Below are 22,634 nucleotides of genomic sequence, written 5' to 3'. Positions count from 1 at the left end.
CAAAACAAAATCTTACCTGTAATAGAGAAAATAACCACCATAAAATCAAAAATGTTCCATCCCACAGTGAAATAGTTACAATGGAAAGAGATGAGCTTTAGTACACATTCTCCCGTGTATAGCAGAACAAGAATTAAGTTAATCCAGAAGACAGCAATGTCCATGTTTATACTCTGTTCGTCACTTTGTATCATAATGGTCATTGCTTGGAAGCAGATAAGAATCATAATGAAGACATTAAAAACTTGGCTTGTTACCAAGTCAAAGATGAATCTTTGGAACTTGTTCTGTGTGTAGAAAAAAAAAAGTGGGTGCCATAGCTTTATTCGTAAGACATATACATACCCATATAGTCTTTACATTTATAATTTCCTTCCCAGCATAAACAGGAAACTAAGTGAGGACCTAAGTTTTTGTCAAACTAGAATTATAATGTATGGTGAAAACAAACAGATCATCAAAACTTTGTTAAGGAACATTTAAATTTTGTCAACAGCATTTGTGAAGGTTTTAACATTTTTTAAAATGTTTATTTATTTTTGAGAGAGAGAGAGAGAGAGAGAGAGAGAGAGAGAGAGAGAAAGAACATGAGTGGGGAAGGGGCAGAGAGAGAAAAAGAAGCCAAAGCAGGCTCCAGGCCTGCCCTGTGGCTTGAATCCATGAACCATGAGATCATGACCTGAACCAAAGTCGGACACTTAAGTGACTGAGCCACCCTGGCACCCTGCATTTGTGAAGAATTTTTAAACCACATATTTATTTCAAAAAGAGAATGTATGAAATAAACAACTTTGTAAGAAGGTTCGAAAACAAATCTAGATATTTCCTTACTCTTGGGCGACGTATTGCTTTTTGAGAGTCCTCATTGAACAGCCCCCTCAGTGCATGATATTGTCTCTTCTGTTTCTCTGTTATAAAGATATTTGAGCCTCCCTGGTAAAGAAATGATAGAAAAAGATATTAAAATCATATGAATCTAAATTTCACCTTACATCAATATACATTTTGGAAAGCTAGGTAATCATTGATTTAACCTTTTATAAAGGGCTTAAAGGCAATGAACTAAATCATGTTTAACCATTTCTGATTTCTGCACACAAATCCATACTGAGCACATGTAAAATACATGTAATGACTGATATCAACCCTCTTTTGGATCACTTTCCTGTGGGTAGTCTACTCTTTTTTAACTTTTCTGTCTACTGAGGCCTACTTCATGTTGAACAAAGACAAAAGAGAAAGAGTGGGGGATAAATGGAAAGGTTTACTAAGAAAAATTGAACTCAAAAGCTAAAGGTAAAATTGGTTTGTACCTTCTAATGACAGGAAAAAAATATAATTGGTTATTTATGTTTTTATAAGTTCATATATTACTTTATTTACCAAATAATACTTTCATAAGATTTTTTTATACTATTACACCAACAGCACTTTGTACTTACTTCTTCATAGTACCTTCTAGAGCTTTTCATCTTTGCGTTCCTAGTGCTAATTTCAGTATCTGATACAAAATATATAAAGTGAATAAGAGGTAAATGGTTAATGTGTTAATCTAGAAATTAGGAATTGTTACTGCCCAAAGTCGGGATTTAGTTACTTAAATTTGACAAGGGTCACCAATTTGAAGTCCAGAAGCAAATCCTGGAATGTTATCCCATTGGGTTGATCCCAAGAAGCCAAGGCATCTAGTCAAATGTGTATTTGATCACTGATCTTCTAATCCCATTTGATTAGAGGAGGCTGAGAGCAGTTTATCAGATGCTGCTCATGGCTAAACTTTGATGACATGGCTGAAGATAGAATTTCAAAACTAGACTATTCTTTTCTTTCATTTTTTGGAAGGCTTCCTAACACCTCTAGAAAGTAGATCTCTGTGGTTAAAATAAGCAGACTTAAATGACTTTTGAGGCCTGTCATTTGAGGAAGCCTTTGAAGGCCTTTGTGTGGAGATGGGATCAAATGGGTTGTTCAATTCTGTCTCTGAATGGTCTCTTACTGATTTCAAGCACTGCTATTTAGGTCATGGAATTAGGATTTACGATTCTCCCTACTTCTAGCAGAAAAAGCTATTGCACTGACAAAGATATCTATGCTAGGTATGACTTTGAAGGCTTTGAACACATCGGAGAGCAAAAAAGTGTAGCTTATTTTTCTTTAACTTCTTCACATATTTGTGCAGATGTACCACAATATTACTTGTTGGTCAGCATGTCATTATTTACAAACATATATAGAAACACTTGCACTTTTTAACCTTTTGTCTGTTTAGATTTTAATATAGAAAACAATGTAAAGATGAACATTTTAGCAATATTTATCAATATGCAGGAACATCAATATTTTTTAATAGATAAGCACCAAATAAAAATTACATTAAGCTGAATCCAAAACCAATTATTTGAACCATGACATTTTTATAAATGTGTTTGATTTTCTCAGGCATTAATGAACTAAGAATATTTATACTTACCTTTATTTTAAGCTTGTTGAAATTAGCAATAATAACACCAATCAGCATACTCAAAGGAAGAAATAATCCAATAACAATAAAACTGATAAAGTAATAAGACATGTAGATGTTGTCTTCAAAATTAGGTTGCTTATTTACCTAAAAGTTAAGTTAAGAAATAAGCAATATAAGATAGGGCATAGTGGATTTTTAGAGCAGTGAAAATATTATGTATGATATTGTAATGTTAGTTACATGTCATTACACATTTGTTCAAACCCATATAATGTACAACACCAAGTGAACCCTAAGGTAAACTCTGGACTTTGGGAGACTATGATGTGTCAATGTAGGTTCATCCTTGGTAAAAATGTACCATTCTGGTAAGTGATATCAATAATAGGTTATGAATGGGGGGGGGTTGGCAGTGGGTATATGGGAAATCTCTATGCTTTCCTTTCAATTTTGTTGTAAACCTAAAACTGCTCTAAAAAGTAGTCTTTAAAAATAAAAATATATTAAAGAATGAAAAAATAAGAAAATGTTGATACTAATCTTTTAAAACATAAAATTTATAAAACAATTTGCAACAGGAAAATCCAACAATTCTACAGAAGTAATGTTTTCTCTTTGCTCTTTAGTGAAAGGACATTATTGCTTTGTTTATCTGGATTTTAAAATTTATTGCATTGGTTTAATCATTGTTATGAAGTCTGATAATCCTTCAAATGGGCTTATTGGGCTTCAAACACTGTACATAATCCTGGAAGGATTTCATTTTCTGTGAAATACTCAATCTTAATTTCTATCTAGTACAAGCATTTGCTTTGTTCATGCTATTTATTCTATTATTATTGGTACCCTATTCTTGAATCGTAACAATAACTTCTTTTGAATTTTAACAATGGTTTTAAGATTATATTGTACTTACACCAGTAGAATCAACTGCTGAATTCATAATGGTGAGCCATCCATTAAATGTTGCCTGTAAAAATGGTATGTATTTAATTCTTATGGAAATTTTAAGATCTGTTTCAAATAAAAAGTGAAATTCAATTTGTTATTAATATAGTAAAACATTTGATTAGTAAGACTGACCACATTTCAATATCCCCTGTATTTGAGATCTTTATCATTTTTCATTATTACATTTCTATTGTCTGTTAACAACTATTTAACAACTACTTATATTTACTTAGCTTAATTGTAGGAGTCTAAATGTAGTTGATAACAAAATATTGTAAGATAGTATAAATAGAAAGAGAGAGAGAGGTAGATAGATAAATGATGAATATATACACATTGCCCAAGTGTCATTATTAGTCTTAACTCCTAGACGTAAAACAAGTAATACAAGAATGAATGATTTATCTCCTCACTTCTGTTAGATGGTGGGTGACTGAGTAGCCATTCCTCATAGCACTAAGTAGAACAGAACAGTAGTAACTTGAGTTGCACCAAAAACTGTAACCCTATTTACTTTATCAGTGATGGTAGAAATAGGTTTGGCCAGTACCAGCCATCTCCCCCATCAGTCCTACCTTCATCTTCACTTCGTTCTATCAGGAAAGCAGGGTCTGCATTTCACTTTCATCTTTCCAAATGATCCTAGTGTAGTATGTTGCATAGTATGTATTTTAAATAATTGCCAAAATATGTTATAACCATCTAGTAATCATTCACATTTTGTCCTTATGTACACCTATAATATTCATGAACATCTAAAAATACTGATAAAAAATAAAAACATCAAAAGTGAACTTACTACTTGAAGCAGTGAAAGGAAACCATTTCCAACATTATCAAAGTTGAATTTTGCATTCTCCCATTGCATGGATTCGTTAAACACAAGGCTTTCACACTGATTCTTATTCATGACCTCAGATATAGGAAATCTTTCTCCATTTGTTGGATCAATGCATTCATAGAACGTGCCAGCAAATAAGTATACTCCCATGATGCTAAAAGCCAGCCAGATCGTTAAGCAGACTAGAAACACATTCAAAGCAGGTAAAGTTGTTTTTATCAAAGCTCTCACAACCACCTGGCATATAAAAAACAAACAGGTAAAATTTAGGTAAGAAATGTGAAATCACTTTAGTTGAATTGGAAATATGAAATGTGATGTCATATTGAAATAACAAAAACAGGTCATCTCTAAAGGTTTAATAGGCCTACATGCCAGTATTTGAATAACCTAAATTCTAAATTTCAATTAAAAATATACATTAAAAATCCAGATATTCTCAAAATATTTGTACTAAAAAAGTCACAAAAAAGCAACTGAGTTGATTAGTAAAATAATTATTTCACTGATTTAACACATTTATCAACTTCCTGTGTGGGGCCAGAAATGGGCAAGACACTGACCCTGTATGTATGTATGTGTACATATTATCTAGAAAGCATATAAAATGAGAAAGAAAGGCCTAGATTTAAGTGTGGGTGATTCTAACTTTAGGAAGGATTAACCTACAAAGCAGACATTGAGGTGGCAGGGGAAAGAAGAGGAAGACCAAGAGACTATAGATTAATGAAATCAAGGCAAGAGAGTGTTTCAAGGAACACTGAATGGGCCTCTGCACCCTGAAAAATCACAAACCTCCTCACTGTACCACTCTATGTCACTGGTGAGCCAGTCCAGAGCAGGAAGTTTGGGAAATAAATCAACCACTTGAATTTGATTAACAGTAATAATCTGGAATCACTGTCTTCTCTCTTGAGTATTATAATCAGATTTTATACTTATCACTCCACCATAGCTGTTATGGCAAATGTAAACCAGTTCCTATAACCAACAGAAATGCTCATTCTTGGCACAGATCTTTCCTTTAGCATTTACACTTTTGACTCCTTTCTATCAACCTCATTTCTTTCTCTTTTTTTTGGTGAAGCACCACAGATTCTCTTTTCTACCATTCTAACCTTCCTTTCCCTCAGCCATTACTGGAAACACACCCTTTTTGTTGTACTTTTTTGCTGATATCTCTCAGGTTTCTGACCTTGAATAAATATTTTAACTTTAAATTGTGCTATCAGTAACACTTTATTTCTAAAACTAAGTCACATATCTTTGTTGGCACTCTGGTTATTTTGAGAAGTCAACTGATACCTCTAATGAAAAAAAAATGCTATCCCTATCAGAAAATATACTTATGTAAGAATAAAAGTAGTAGGTACAGTTGATACAAATTTTCAGTAGTAAGAGTAGTAAGAGCACCTAACACTTGGGAGTTTATTAAATATATAAAACATTAATTTCTTAATCATGTGGCTCCCATAAGGAAGAACTCATTCAACTACAGAACTTCCAGAGGTTGAGATGAAGCTTAAAAGATCTGAATCTGCAATAGAACAGAATAGTCTAGAAATAAACCCATCCTGACATGGTCAATTAATCTACAACAAGGGAGGAAAGAATATACAGTGGGAAAAGACAATCTTTTCAACAAATGATGCTGGGAAAAATTAGCTGTCAGATACAGAAGAATGAAATTGGACACATTTTTATACCATGCACAAAAATAAACTCACAATGGATTTAAGACCTGATTATGACACCTGAAGCCATAAAAGTCCTAGGAGAAAACTATAGGTAGTGATCTCTTTGATGTTAGCCTTAAGAATATTTTTCTAGATATGCCTCTTCAGGCAAGGAAAACAAAGGCAAAAATAAATTATTTCTGATTACACAGAAATAAAAAGCTTTTGGACAGTAAAGGAAACCATCAACAAAATGAACAGTCAACCTCCTGGATACGAGAGAATATTTGCAAATGATATATCTGATAAAGGGTTAGTTAATATACAAAATATATAAAGAACTTATACAACTTAACATAAAAAACCCATAACTAATCAATTAAAAAAGAGGCAGAGGACTTCAATAGTCATTTTTCCAAAGAAGATATACAAGAGGCTAACATACGAAAAGAGACTCAACATCACTCATCATCTGGGTAATGCAAACTGAAACCACAATGAGATACCACCTTACACCTGGCAGAATGGCTAGTATCAAGAAGATGAGAATAACAAGTACTAATGAGGATGTGGGGTAGGGAAACCCTCGTTCACTGCTGGTAGGAACGTAAATTTCTGCAGCCACTATGGAAAATGGAATGGAGATTCCTCAAAAAATTAAAAATAGAAATATTACATAATTCAGTAATTCTACTTCCAGGTATTTACCCAAAGAAAATTTGACCCCTAATATGAAAAGATATATGCATTTCTATGTTTACTGCAGCATTATTTACAATAGCAAGATATGGAAACAACCTAAGTGTCTATGAACAGATGAATGGATAAAGATGATGCTGTATATATAAACAATGGAATATTATTCAGCCATCAAAACAAATGAGCTTTTGCTATCGGCAACCACATGGATAGATTTCAAGGGTATTGTGCTCAAAGAAGTAAGTCAGACAAAGATACCACAGGTTTTCACTTATATGTGGAATTTAAAAAACAAAACAGATGAACAAACAAAGCAGAAACAGACTCATCTATATAGCACACAAACTAGTCGTTACCAGAGTGGAGAGGGGTTGGGAGTGGGGAAGGGGATTAAAAGGTACAAACTTACAGTTATAGTAATAATATTTCTTCCCAACATCAGCAATGCATTTGGGGAATAGGTTGATCAGGCCTAATTTCTGTTATGATGAATCAATCACAGATTCATATGAATCATAAAAATATTACTATCAATCATGTACTTACATATATATTAAAGTATTAATGTACTTATGTATGTATATGTGTATATATAAATATCATATAAAGATTATGCTATTAAAATTTCTGAAACATATTTTTAGTAAAATACATACTTTAAATGACTTATATTTCTATTTGTTTATAATAATTATCTAAATTGTAGGATAAAACAAGTATCTATTTTTTAACCAAGTGAAAATATTTTAAGTGTTATGATTTCTAAATGTACGGCAGTTTTAATGTAATATATAATACACAAACTATAAGAAAAATACACATTAAACATAAATACTTTTCTTACTGGATACTACCTACATTGAATATGTTATATTTTGTAATATTATTGAAACAGTTAATGTTAATTAACCTGTTAATTAACAGGTAAATGTTAAATAATCTATATAAATAAAAAATTCAAGAAAACAGATGTATGATTATGAAATAAAAGATAAAATCCGACCTTTTCTTCCATTTCTGTACATAGCTGTTGACTGTATTTTACATAATTATACTATTTGGGGTGGCCATAAACTGTTTTCTCCATTAGGTCGAGTCATTTGGGGTGGGTTTCCATTATAGGCACCAAAGATTAAACATTGGTTGTTTCATGTGGCTCAACCTATTAGTTTCCCTCACATTGTTAAGGAATAGGTTTTAATGTGATGGTGAGACAGAGATGACAATAATTCATTATTTGTAATGTGTGACTTAAAAAATTAACTTATTTTGAAATTCAAATTTTTAGGGGCACCTGGGTGGCTCAGTCAGCTAAGCGTCTGACTTCGGCTAAGGTATTGATCTTACGGTTCGTGGGTTCGACCCCCGCATCGGGCTCTGTGTTGACAGCCAGCTCAGAGCCTAGAGCCTGTTTCTGATTCTGGGTCTCCCTCTTTCTCTGACCCTCCCCTGCTCACGCGCTCTCTCTCTCTCTTTCTCAGAAATAAAACATTAAAAAATTTTTTTAAAAAAATTCAAATTTTTATTCAGTAATGTTACTTAGTGTGTACAATATTCCTATAAATTTAAACAGCTAGGTGATCAAAGTTTCATTTTGTCAGTTATATTTTTAACGTTGAGATAATTGTATTAATACTCATAGACATCCAAGCGGGCTAGAATAGTATTGGTTTTTAAAACTTTATATTGCCTAAGTGTCCATCAACAGATGAATGGATCAAGAAGATGTGGTTTATCTATACCATGGAATACTACATGGCAATGAGAAACAATGAAATCTGGCCATGTGTAGCAACATGGATGGACCTTGAGGGTGTTATGCTGAGCGAAATAAGTCAGGCAGAGAAGGACAAATATCATACGTTTGCACGTATAGGAGGATTAGGAGGAACTTGATGGAGGAACAAGGGGGAGAAGAAGGGCAGAAATGGTGGGGGAAAGGGAGAGAGGCAAACCATGAGAGACTCTTGAATGCTGACAAAAACTGAGGACTGATGGATGTGGGGGGGAGGGGGGGATGGGCATGGAGGAGGGCACTTTGGGGATGAGCACTGAGTGTTATGTAGAAACTAATTTGACAATAAACTATTTGTAAAAAAACAAAAACAAAACTTTATATTACCTCTCAAATATTACTTTTTTTATCTTTATTATTTTTCATATCTTATGAGCAGGAAAGTCCTAAAGTCTTAATAAGCATAACTAATATACCTTTCTTCTATATTTTTAATCGTGGAATATAAGGTTTTTGAATTAAGATTGTTAAAGATGCAAATGAAAAGGCTACAAACTTTTTAATTTGTAGAAACTTAGTAATCCTAAGTAAAAACTTACCTATTAGTTTAGAAACTTTTTTCTTACCTTCATTCTTTCAAATTGAGATAGAACTCTGAGTGCCCGGAGGAATTTAATGGAAATTAGTGGTTTTAATTCTTCCCGCGATTTGCCAATTAAGCTAAGACAAAACACCTAAATATATTTAAGAAAAAAAAAGAGTAAATAGGTTTAATTTTAACTTTAATCAAAACAATCTGCAAAATAAACTTTGCATTTATTTAAAAAAGATAGTCAAAGTTTCCCAAGAAATATGCAAAAGATTTAAAATATAGCTCAATATATCTTAACAATGACTTACAGAAAAGTATAAGAAAATTACCTTGTGTTAAAGTTACTTTAAAAATATAAGTTTAAGATAAAAATAATTTTTGGTGGTAGGAATAATATATATTATCAAAAAAACCAAAAATGTGTATATTTGACAGTCTTTATGATCAAGGGCTAATATTTACATCCATTTTTTGTTTGAAATTTGATTAAGAATCATTTTCGTGATTATTTGACATACAGTAATTGTATATCATGTATTCATAAAAACAAAATTTGAAATATATTCATATATAAGTACAGTTATATTTATGTGAATTCACATATAAATAAGGTTAACATAGTATATAGAATAGGATTTGAGAGAAGAGGCATCAAAGAGGATATGAATATTATTAAGTTTAAGTACAAATTATAAAAATGTATACAAAGATACCAAGGTAATTTCTTAAAGTAAACATATGCATAAAAATCATTCAGGGTTAATAAATGTTAATGGAGATAGAGCAAGGTGGTAGACTTATGACTAACTTTTATAGTACCTTCATATTTTATGTCTTTTCAAAGCAACATAAATGGAAAATTTGTTCCTTTTTATCCTTACTAAGAGATGGTCTTAAAGTGAGCTTTGAAATAAACATATGGTTTATGTTACCATCTAGGGTTGTGGACACCTAAGAACAATGACACCTAAGAACAAGGAATGTGGCTTGCAGGTGTAGTGTGATTTTTGTTGGAGTAGAAGGCTAGTTTGCAGTATTTTATTTAGAAGACAGAGATCAGATATTATAAGTCATTATTTATACAGTGAGAAGCTTCAGTCAATCATTGCTTATAGAATTGGAATCATTTGTTCACTCAAATTCAAATTAAAACTGAGTACCTACTATGATACATGAATTATTCTAGGCATTAGGGATAAGAAGAGAACCACACTGGGAAAGCAGTTCTTCCCCAAAGGACGTAACCTTTCAACAGGGGAAGACAAACAATCACAATGAATAAACAATGAATATGAATTAATATATAATATTAATAGGTGCTATGAAGATGAAGAAAGCAGAGAAAGGAAAAAGGAGCACTGTGGTGGTTGCAGATTTGAATACAATAGTGCAGAAAGACCTAATTTCAGCAGTCTTATTTGAGTAGACATAACTGAGGTGAGCCAGCAAAAGTTTCAGGTGGAAGGAAAAATAACTGAAAAGGCACTGAGATGGAAGGAATCTCAGCCTATTGGAGGAACTTCAGGAAGGTCAGTGCTGGTGGAGGAGTCTGTAAGTTGGGATAGCAGAAATGGAAAGTAAGAGGAGACAAGACTGATCATGTAGAAATTTGTAGGCTTTGATGGCAGAGAATATAGCTTTTTACTCTGAGTGAAATGAGGTGATTGTTGGAGGGTTTCAAGAAGAAAAGAGACTTAGACTGACTTCTATTTTACAGCAGTAAAATATATGTGGATACTATGCGGAGCATAGAAGGAAGGTGTGCCGTGGTGGAGGCAGGGATCTGCACTTGAAATCTAACTGAAAATCTTTGGTAGCTGGGATCAGTGTGCTAATGGTGAAGGTTATGGTAAGTCATTTATTTTGTATATGATTTAAACATTGAGCCCACAGAATTTAAATATTCTCGGATGTCTATTCCATTAGTAGTGGGTACATAGGTGGCCATTAGAATGATTCAGGAATGAAATGTTGAACTTTTAAAATTTTAGGATGAGAGAAAAAAGGACAAACATTAAATATTACAAATGAAGAAATAGGCAATTTTGGTGACTAAAAATGTACAAAGAGAGGAAAAAAGTAGATATAAGTAAAGTGAAGAGTTAAGTGAGAGTAAGAGTAAAGAAGAAAAAAATTGAATAATAGCCTTTAAAACTTTTCTTTAAAATACGTACAATAACAACCATGAAGTCTAGCTTGTACCAGCTATTAGTGAAATAGGCTTTAAAACCATATGCCATCCACTTTAGAAGCATTTCCAGAATGAAGATGTAAGTGAAGATCATGTCAGCATATTCTAATAAGATTTTAATAGTCTTCCTCTGATCGATATATATATCTTCAAAAGCCTGTGGGTAAAACATTTGAGGATTAGTGTATATGTAATTTTTAAAAAATCTTTTGGCATAGAGAGGAATGAAATGCTGTCTCTAGCAAACAGATGGTGAGCAGAGTCATAGGCTGTAGATTCATGAGCTGGTTCACTCTGTTTGGATTTATTCACATAATTCATAAGTATCATTTTCTGACCCTATGCCTATAGCAGACATCACTAATTGGTCCCAGAATTTCTTATAGAGACTGAATTTGGCACTACAGTGATCCAGAATTATTCTCATTAATCAGGTAATCAAAATTAATATAAGAGGCAAAACCTTTACTCACATCTAATTGGTTCTTATCTCTAATTCCATGCAGCCAACTTACAGATATATGACACTTACTAAGAGAGCAGAGATTTTTTTAAGTGTGTCTTCAGTAAAAAAAATAAGGTAAAAACAGAGATGGAAGCAAACCATAAGACACTCTTAAATACAGAGAACAAACTGAGGGTTGCTGGAGGGGAGGGGGTGGGGGGGATGGGCTAAATGGGTGATGGGCATTAAGGAGGGCACTTAATGGGATGAGCACAGGGTGTTAAATGTACGTGATGAATCACTGTATACTAATTAACTTGAATGTAAATAAATAAATGCAAAAAAATAAAGAATTGCTACAGAACATAGAAACATGCCAAATAATGTATAGATGTACCATTTTGCCTGTATGGGAGACTCAATATTATAAGAGTATATTATGTCTCTATAAATCAATGTATAATTTCAGTGTGGTTGCAATAAAACATCTAATAGATATTTTTAATAGTAAAAAAAAATGTGTCTTCAGATATCCATACTGCTGTTAAAGAAAAAGTCACAAAGCTTGCTCTGCTGCAGAAATAATCAGGCAAACCAGTGGAAACAGATGAATATGAAATAAAACTATAATCATTTCTCCAAAGCTTCTCAGATTAATAGGTCAACCTTTATTTACTGTAGAGGATACAAAGTCTGATGTCATTCAGAGCAATTTCATAGTGTTTTTATTTTAGCACTGAAAAAAGGCAATAAAGTATCAATAATGTCAGGCAGTCTTGTATTAAGTGCATTCAAGGTCAAAAAGTAAACAAGGATGGGGCACCTGTGTGGCTCAGTCCGTTAAACATTCGACTTCAGCTTAGGTCATGGTCTCACAGTTTGTGAGATAATGTTACTTTTATTTAACATTAGATTTATAAGAATCACACCATAATTTACATATGATTATTTTAATCCCTGTTTATTTTGTTTAATGTTTATTTATTTGAGAGAGAGAACAGAGCGGGAGCAGGGAGGGGCGGAGAGGGAGACACAGAATCTGAAGCAGGTTCTAGGCTCTGAGCCAACACAGGGCTCAAACTCATGAACCATGAGACCATGACTTGAGCCAAAGTCAGACACTTAAATGACGAGCCACCTAGGTGCCTCTGTAAAAATTCTTTAGCCTAGACACTTAAAATTTCTCTGGTTTGTGGTAAATGTGTGGTAAATGTCAATATAAACTTTACTTTAAAAATTGTATGCAGTACAAATATATGAATGATAGTGAGAAACATGAATATTAATAGATACCTAATAGGTATACTTTATTCTAGATCTTTCTCTTTTTTCTACATATTATATCTTGCAATATTAACATGCATACAGCTTCTGAATTTTTAAAATAGCTGCACAGTGTCCCACTGGATGATTATAGCAGAGCATATTTAAACAGTCTCCTATTGTAGACTATTTTTACTTTTCAATCTTTTTCTGTTACAAAGAATTCTTTAGTGAATAGCATTGTAAATGCATTTCATATATGCTCAGATATTTGTAGCATAATTTCCCAGAATTAAGGTTGTTGGGTTGGGGCTCCTAGGTGGCTCAGTTGGTTAAGTGCCGACTTTGGCTCAGGTCATGATCTTACAGTTTGTGACTTTGAGCCCCGCATCGGGCTCTGTGCTGACAGCTCGGAGCCTGGAGCCTGCTTTGGATTCTATGTCTCCCTCTCTCTCTGCTCCTCCCCCACTCATGCTCTGTCTCTCTGTCGCTCAAAAATAAATAAACATTAAAAAAAATGTAAGGTTGTTGGGTAACGGGTAAATATATTTTTGGTTTGGGGCATTTAAGCGGCTAATTTGGTTGAGTTCAGCTTCAGCTCAGGTCATGATCTCACGGTCTGTGAGTTCCAGCCCTTCATCAGGCTCTCTGCTGTCAGTGCAGAGTCTGCTTCAGATCCTCTCTCCCCCTCTCTCTTGCTCCTCTCCAGCTCATTCACTCTCCTTTTCTCTCAAAATGCTTCACAAATGCAGGACACTTGGGTGGCTCAGTCGGTTAAGTGTCCGACTTCGGCTCAGGCCATGATCTCACAGTTTGTGGGTTCAAGCCCTAGTTGGGCTCTGTGCTGACAGCTCAGAGCCTGGAGCCTGCTTCAGATTCTGCGTCTCCATCTCTCTCTTCCCTGCCCCACTCATGCTCTGTTTCTCTCACTCTCAAAAATGAATAAATACTAAATATATAAATATATATATACATATATTGGTTCAAAGATAATTAACATATACATAGTACTTCTCTTTCCTGATCGAATACCAAAGTACCGGCACAGCACAACAGTATATATGTGCATATTATTAAACTTTGTCTCATACATGAAACTTTATGAAAATAAGAATTAGGTATCTCACATTCACGTTTCCCACTGTCATTCTTATATTTTGAAATTTTTTAATTTATTTAATATTGAATGAGGCATATACAGATTTTAAGACACTGTAATATATGTCTTCCAAGAGTAAAATCACCGAATATGAACTCCCCTGGTATAATAAATATCTGGGGAAAACTAATTTGGCATGGTGACTACAAGTAACAGACTTCATATACATGTTTTTCCCATAAAAGTTTCACATACTTACCAAAGCTCCTGTGCTGAGCAGAGTGACAAGGCCAATAAAACACTTAAAACAACCATTTTCCACTATCTTGCAGCAGGTTTTCCTTATGTTCTGCCAAATTCTTCCTTTCTTGGATTCTCCACTAATTTGGCCAGGTAAAGATCTTCTTCTATAACCTGTCAAGAATGAAACTGCTAAAAAGAAAAATCTTGAAAATTCATGAAGAAGTAGACATCCTGACCTTTCCACCATATTCTTTCATGATTCCTTATGGAATCTAAGACAAATGCCCTCTGACTTATGAACATTTGATTTTTACCCTTGCTGCTGTGACCACTGCAGGCATTGAGGGAAATAAGTTAACGTGTGAGAAAAGTGGGAGGAAAAAAAAACTGTGAAAGGCAGAGATGACTTAGAATATCCCCTAGCCTTGTGGGGCAGAGTCTGAGAAAAGAATTTATCCCCGCCATTTAAATTGCTCCGTTCCCTCACATACTACATCTATATATCACATTTTGGTCTAATGCTTGAAGATTCATTCTCTGAAGATTCACATGGTATAATAAGCATTCTCATTTAAGTACATAGGTAATCATGAACTGATAAGTATACTGTTAATTATGTCAGTTAAATCGATGTCAGGTCTTAGGTGGCATGAGAATGGGGATTGTGATTGAGACTAGTGAAGAAGCCCCCTGGATTACAGAAAGCTTTGTGGGTAGGGGGCATGTGCATGGATTGGACTCTACCTTCCTGTCCAGAGAGTTAGCATAAAGAAAACCCAAGATACAGAAGACTCTGCTTTAACAGGGAGAACATGAAGAAATAGAGGTGGGTGGAGTTTAAAGTCAGCACATTTCATTTTAGAATTTCACCTACCGTCAATTCATACAACTTTGACAAAAAAAAAAATAGAGGAAATTTTTCCTCCTTTGTCTTGAATGATACAAGTTCAGTGAGTTGAGCTACTGGGAGAAGGTTCTTATTTTGAATACAGGAATTTGAGCATTTAGCAGTTACCATGTTGATGGTTTCCAGTAATTTCAAATGTCAAGAACCTGTAAATATTTGTTAATATTTCTAGGAAATTAATTTGAATTATAAGTCATCAACAGATGTATGTTACATATCTAATGAGTCAATCAACTCACTGAAGCCTTATACATTTCTTTTTTTTTTTTAAATGTTTTTACTTATTTCTGAGAGGGAGAGAGAGAGAGAAAGAGAGAGAGAGACAGCATGAGCAGGGGTCAGCGAGAGAGAGAGGGAGACACAGAATCTGAAACAGACTCCAGGCTCTGAGCTAGCTGTCAGCACAGAGCCTGACGCGGGGCTTGAACCCACAAACGGTGAGATCATGACCTGAGCCAAAGTCGGACACTTAACTGACTGAGCCACCCAGGCGCCCCCATTTCTTAAGGTTCATGTGGAACATAAAAATAAATCACCATTGCATGTCATGTTTTCCTATGAAAGATATAGGATGTTTTCATATGAGTATTTTTAATACTGACTTTATTCCATGAGGCATAAAAATATACGCACACATGTATATATACATGCATGCACACCAATTTAATCTTTTTACCAATCCTGCGAGGAAGTTTCATTATTATCCTAATTTTACATATTAAGAAATGGACATGAAAGAGGTTAAGTAGAAGCTAGTAAATGGTGGCCTGGGATTTGAACTTAGACTGTATGATTCCAGACCCAATGCTCTTAACTACTGCATTAAACTTCCTAGGAAATAGACCCTGTCCCTCTTTTTCAAATGTTGACTTTTCTATTGAATTTCCCTATAAGTTTCTATGAGGATTCCTTTGGGCATGTGTGCATGTGAAAGTACACACAACGTTTGTGTGTGTGTGTGTATGTGTGTGTGTGTGTGTGCTACTTAGCTAAGTTAATAAACTCTCTAAAATTAAAACATATCTAATAGCATTAGTTATGTTAAGAGAAATTTAGTCTAATTTCAATATAATGATCAAAGGAATTTTTCTCTTACCATTTTTAAGTTGCTTTGGCTTTTCACGTTCATAGACCATTTCTTCTTCAGAGATAGCAAAATCGACTGTGCTGCATTCAGATGAGCTAGATTGCTTTACCTTCTGAAAAGTAAAGTCCCACCAAAATAGCTGTGATTTCAGTTTTTCACTGTGGTTCAAGGTTGTTTCATTTTCAGAAATAAGAAAAATTGGATACAAAAATACAACTTACAACTTGACTTTTATCAAGTTTAAAATACTGTTTAAGCTAATTTCATGATTGACATTAAGAGTTATACATATCTCTGTGAGTTGAAGCTTTAAAAATTAATTAAGAATTTGTTTAAGCTAAAATAACTTTCAGATTAAAATGAATATTTAGTTTGTAATACTCTTCTCCTAAAAGATGTATAGGATCTCTCCAGTATCCAAAAGAGTTTGAGTTCCAAAGACCTCTTGAAGTTGTTCACAAGATTTCCATATAAGCCATTTCAGCAGCATCAGAAGTAATTACCCATTGATGCTAACGATGGGTAGACAAGAGCACATTTACTTTGTATTGTAAAATCGAGTCCAGACGTTTTTGTGTATGCCATGATAGGACGGGACTGATGTGAGGTTATCTTGAAGTGAAATGAAGAAATGGCATAAGGAATAAGAGTCAGGAGTGGACCTGGCAAAGTGGTACCAGCCCTATGCAGACAGGCTTTTTGCAGTGATTGACTGCAATCACTTTCTCATTTGTTCTTGGCTGAAGGTCGAGACTAGATAGGATAAGGTAGCCATGACTTTGTGTATACGGTAATAATGAAAGTGTGACATGCATGGCTTTTATTTGAAATGTTTCTCATAATGCTTTATTTTACTTTACTTTAAAATAAATATATAATACATATATAATACATCATCCTTTAAAATAACCAATATTCTAAGTTAATAACATATACAATTGTTTTATAATTAAACAAAAAGATAAATGTATTAAAATATTTGGGGAAAAACAGTCTTTATTTCTTAAATATTAAGGAGATATCTAAGCAAAGTATGTCTAAAGGAAAATTATAAATATTTTGTCCTACCTTTGGTCTTATGCACAATAAGCGTCAAGGAAATATCATTAGGAAGCCTTATTTGCTTTAGATCTTACATAGTTGTTAGTAAGACATTTGGTGCTCAATTAAAAAATATATATCCATCTGGTATATATTAAACTTAAACTAATCACTTTTGTTATTTCAATTCTCATATTTTCTTTATTTCTGAAGAAATAAAGGCTATAGCAATGTACTGATATGAGAGTAAACAACAAATAAGTGAATATTATATAATGCTTGGGCATTCAATAATTAAAAATTATATATCTTATATTTATGTTATTTTGTAACTTTTACATAAACTATTTGATGTGATTTTTCCAAGCCCCTTAGTATATGTTATTTAAATTTATAAATAAATCAATTGGGATTCAAAATTATAAATAATTTTATTACAAGATGACTTAATGGCATGAGAGAGTGACCATGATATGTTGCTACATTATGAAAAAGTTATGACTTGATGTAAAGTTTTATGTTATTTTTCTAAAATTTATATAGTTATGTTGTAACTAAACAATGGCTTAAAGTTTAAATACCAAAGAAAGAAAAGAATGTATCTCAGAATTATCAGATCACATGTGATTTTATATTTTATTCTTTGGCTTTTGGTAGATCAGCATCTTAAAGTACTCAAGAGTTGCATAATCTGGAAAGTGTAAAAATATGTAACAAATGTACAGATAAGTGAATAAATCTATTGAGTAGCTAAGCACTCAATATGACCAAATAATTATGCAGCATACATTACAACTCCTGAAACCTCAACATTTACTATCATATTGTGTCATCTTTCCTATACATTTTCATATCCCAGACTTTCTAATGAGATTGGCAAGAAGTTTCCTGAGGTATCTCAGCACGATATGCCGTGATAAATAGCCCTTTAACCCAGAAATAGATGGTAGTCAAAGTTATAAGTAAAGATACAGAAGTGTAGCTGGAGAACAGTTTTCCCTGTTTTCTAGAAATGGGATTAATGAAAGGAAAATGAACCTACCCAATATTGGGCATGCTAAGGAGTGAAAATGTTTCTTTAACACAAAGATAGTTTCACTAGGAGCTGGAAGGATTTTGAAGAATTACAATTCAACTCCTATTAAGCCAATTTGAGAAGATATTGCAGAGCACTTGCCAAGCTGGAAGAGGTCTGGGAGACAAGATGGTGCCAGAGTCATTTCTGGAGATCTGGAAAGAGACACTCTCTGCCCCTCCCCAGTGCCTGTGAGTGATCTGAGATGATTTCCTACTGAGGTACAACACAAGATGCCCACAGAGCAGATGTGAAATCTGTAGATGTAGCTTTCTATTAAATCACACCTCCTACCAAGACATTATGGTGCTTGAAAACAAAAACAATACAAGTGTTTCCAGTAGGGTGTGCATTTAGAAGCTAAGTTAACAGCAATATCTACCCTTTTTTGGATGTGTTATTTTGTTGTTTCTTTTGTTGCTTTTTTATTTTGTTCTCTTTGTCCACGAGTTGATAAAGCTACACACTGTTCACAATTCAAAGTGATGGGTTTTCTTTATTCTTTTAGTCCAACTCAATTATCTATGTTACAGCATATGCTGCAGAAACAAAGTGACATGAATCCTACATTTTAGCAGATAAGAAAGTATTTTAGCCATCCTGCAGTCCAATTTCACATTTTAAAGATGGAGAGTTTAATGATTTCTCTAATAATACACATTGATTTTGGGAACTTAGATTTCTTCAGCATGTTTTCATCACCCCACACTCCCCACTCTTATAAATTCACAGACTTTTAGAATTATATTTTCTAATGTTTACTAAGTGTTTACTATGGACTAGACATTGTCTTGTGCACCTTTGAACTATTTTTCTTAGTACTATCCTCCTTAAGAGATGCATACAATTTTATCTGCATTTATAGACAAGTAAGCTGAAGCTTGCAAAGGTTAATTAACTTCATCAGGAGCATAAAATCAGGAGCAAGGAGTGCTCAAGCTAGGATCGAATGTGTACTCTAACTCCACAACTTCAACACTGATTCACTTTCTTATCACAATGCCATAAATTAACAGTAAGTAATCAGGATATTAAAACACTTTACCTCTTTGCTGCTCCCATCACCTGACTTGCTCTGAATCTCCTTATTATCCAGATTTTCTATGTCAGATTCTCCTGAAGCAATTGGTACAGTTTCTGAGACACTAGGACTGGGGATAAGTGATTGACTCTCATTTTCAGTCATTGTGTTCTTCTCTGTGCCACTGCTTTTTTCCTTATCCTTGAAGAAATCTTGGGTGTTGCTTAAATCAGAAAGGGTAGGGTCAGACATATTCTCTTTAACATATACATCATTTATATTGTCCATTGTCTTCTTTGAAATGTGTTGTTTTTTGCATGATATTTGAGGAAACATGTAGTTTATTCCTTTCTTAATCCTTGCCATTGCACGTTGGAGATTTTGTGCTTCATCATTCTCTTCAGTTGTCGGAGCCTTGTATGAACTACATGAGCTCACCAATGCCAGAAACAGGTAAATTACCTAAATGAGGAAAAAATGAGGTCAAGTTTATCTCACTTTTTGTTTCCTTTTAAACAATAAAAAATCTTAAAAAAAGAAAAAGCTAACCTGAGATTTGAAAACAGAATTAGGAACCACAGTGCCATTTAGGCTGTTCAGTTCTTACTCATATACAATGGGTCAGGTGCTGTGTTAAGGGTTTGCACAGTATAGCCAGAACTCATCTTAAGAACAAAACATTATATGAAATATCAATTTTCTTTTAAACTTGAAAAAGACAAGGCTTACAGATGTCAAATATCAAAGGTCACACAGATTAAACTTAAGTCTGTCTTATTCCAGAGCTTGTTTTCCTTCACTGAGCCAGGCTGACTCTCCCAAGGCAGAAAAATAAATCGCTACCTCAGGTGGCTGACCTCACTTCAGCACTAACTCAGGAAGATGTACAATGACATCCTCATGGGTTCTGCAAACCCACAAGGCATTTCATGGAGATAGTCCCAGTCCTAGTTCTGAAGGCTGTATCGAGTTTTCCCTGTGACATGCTAGCACAGGGTTTGAGTAGGTTAATTGATTCTCTGTGGTAATAAATTTGGTTGAATAAGAAAGAGATGAGTGATGGAGGAATCATTCCTAATACTTAAGTCATTTGAACTCAAGGACAGTGTATATTTTGACCTTTACTATCACTGAGAAATATGATCAAGCCATGTTTAGTTTCCAGAGAATCAAATTTTTATCTTGTTTGTAATTGTAGGGTATAGATAATCTTTTTAAATTTTAGTGTTAGAGATTCAATATTGATTATCTCTTAAAGTAATCATTTGACCATTTTTTTTGCTTATTATTGAAAGTCTTCCCCCTCTCTTCAGATATTTGAGCTTTTTTTTTTTTTTTTTTATTTCTAGGAGAGAGAGAGAGAGAGACAGCGTGAGCAGGGGAGGGTCAGAGAGAGAGGGAGTCACAGATTGAAACAGGCTCCAGGCTCTGAGCTGGCAGTCAGCACTGAGCCCGACGCGGGGCTCGAACCCACGAACCGCGAGATCATGACCTAAGCGAAAGTCGGACGCTTAACCGACTAAGCCACCCAGGCGCCCCTAGATATTTGAGCTTTTAAAGATTTAATTTACTTTATGTCTTATACATTATTTGTAAAGGGTAAAGTTTAAATGACATTAATTATGTTTAAAAATATATATGATATAAATATATCTAAATATATCTATAGATAGATATAAATATATAAGCTTACATACAGATAGTATGGGCAGGGGCTTTATGGCCCTTGTAGGAACTACACTAGTAGCATTTCTATCATTCTTAAAAGACAGTAAGTTCAGGATATAAGAGGTCAACTCCAAATATAATTTAAGGTACTTGGTTGTTTCTTATCCTCCGTTTGGTTATTGGCACGGTGCGAAATAAGGAAAGGGTTTTAGGTAAAAATTTCATGACTATAAGCTTCATATGAGCAGTAACCAAGTTTTCTCTTAAGCAGACAACTAACACAACACTAGGCACAAAATAAGTGATTAGTATTTGTTGAAGAAATTAATTATAGAATGAATAAAATAATAGATTTTGTGCCAGGATTTGGACAAGGAAAAATTTTGCTACAACAGTTGTATTTTTAAGAGCTTACAATCTAAGATATCTTCTATCTTAAACATATCTCCCCCCACACAAAAAGCAGATACACACACACACACACACACACATATACAGTGAAAATGTTAAAAGGCTTGGGGCACCTGGGTGGCTCAGTTGGTTAAGTGTCCAACTTTAGCTCAGGTCATGATCTTACTATTCCTGAGTTCAAGCCCCGTGTCAGGCTCTGTGCTCAGGCCAGGCCTGGACCCTGTTTTAGGTTCTGTGTCTCCCTCTGTCTCTGCCCTTCCCCTGCTAACATTCTGCTTTTCTCTCTCTCAAAAATAAATAAAAGTTGAAAAAAATGTTTTAATGTTAAAAGGCTGAAAATGAAGTTCTAATTCTTGGGACCTACGGTATAAAGACAAATTTTGAAAATACTATAAAATGCTACACTGTATTGTTCAAGTGTGCTATGAATTAAAAATAGCCTAGTCTCTTAAAGGATTCAAAAGAAAAAATGGGATGTGTAAATGACCAAAACTATAGAGGATTAACTACCTCTTCTAATTTGAGCATTAATAAAGAAGGAAGGGGAAAACATTATATTATATAAATTTAGCATGACTTTGTTCTAGTCACAGTGTTTTTATAAAGAGATTCAAAATACATATTTCTTATTTTTGTGTTAAATGATAAAATATGAAATAATATATATAAAAAAACACATTAAAATGTCTCCCCTGAAATTTGCCTTCTTCTATACCTCAATGATGTCTATCTATCGAGTAAGAATTGAACAACTCCTCAAAATAAAGTAATATGGAATAGAAAGAAAATTCAAGATTTACTTAAGTAATTATTTTTCAAGTATTTTCCAAGAAATTTTCAAGTACAAGTAATTATGGTTAGTAATTTAAGAAATTCAACACAGGGGTGTCTGGGTGGCTCAGTCAGTTGAGTGTCCGACTTCAGCTCAGGTCATGATCTCGCGGTCAGTGAGTTTGAGTCCTGAGTCGAGCTCTGTGCTGACAGCTCAGAACCTGGAGCCTGCTTCGGATTCTGTGTTTCCCTCTTTCTCTGCCCCTCTCCCACTTGCGCTCTATCTCTCTCTCTCAAAAATAAGTACACATTAAAAATTTTTAAAAATTCAATACATATGAAGTTTCTATTTAATATTATTCAAATTGTATCTTTATATATATTTAATTGGGTAATATTTAAATATACATGGAATAACATAGATATTTATCATCAATGTTTTATTTTTAAAAAG

The 22,634-nt window shown here is 33.8% G+C and overlaps 1 protein-coding gene across 1 annotated transcript in view; it reads right to left on the bottom strand.

The window, feature by feature from the left end:
* Positions 1–22,634, bottom strand: part of SCN7A (sodium voltage-gated channel alpha subunit 7) — an 83,882-nt gene that overhangs the window by 4,309 nt on the left and 56,939 nt on the right. Inside the window, exons 15-24 of the mRNA XM_039250145.1 lie at positions 19,355–19,792; positions 16,203–16,305; positions 14,216–14,370; positions 11,133–11,306; positions 8,993–9,100; positions 4,215–4,493; positions 3,381–3,434; positions 2,471–2,608; positions 832–933; positions 17–287 (exon numbers count right to left, since the gene is read on the bottom strand). Of these exons, the coding sequence (XP_039106076.1) occupies positions 17–287; positions 832–933; positions 2,471–2,608; positions 3,381–3,434; positions 4,215–4,493; positions 8,993–9,100; positions 11,133–11,306; positions 14,216–14,370; positions 16,203–16,305; positions 19,355–19,792 (1,822 nt within the window). The remainder of the gene's footprint in view (positions 1–16; positions 288–831; positions 934–2,470; positions 2,609–3,380; positions 3,435–4,214; positions 4,494–8,992; positions 9,101–11,132; positions 11,307–14,215; positions 14,371–16,202; positions 16,306–19,354; positions 19,793–22,634) is intronic.

Source organism: Hyaena hyaena, unplaced genomic scaffold (assembly GCF_003009895.1).
Source record: "Hyaena hyaena isolate Hyena2069 unplaced genomic scaffold, ASM300989v1 scaffold_363, whole genome shotgun sequence".
Lineage (NCBI taxonomy): Eukaryota > Metazoa > Chordata > Mammalia > Carnivora > Hyaenidae > Hyaena > Hyaena hyaena.
Note: the sequence above shows the minus strand (reverse complement) of the source record. Positions and strands in the feature narration are given on the sequence as shown.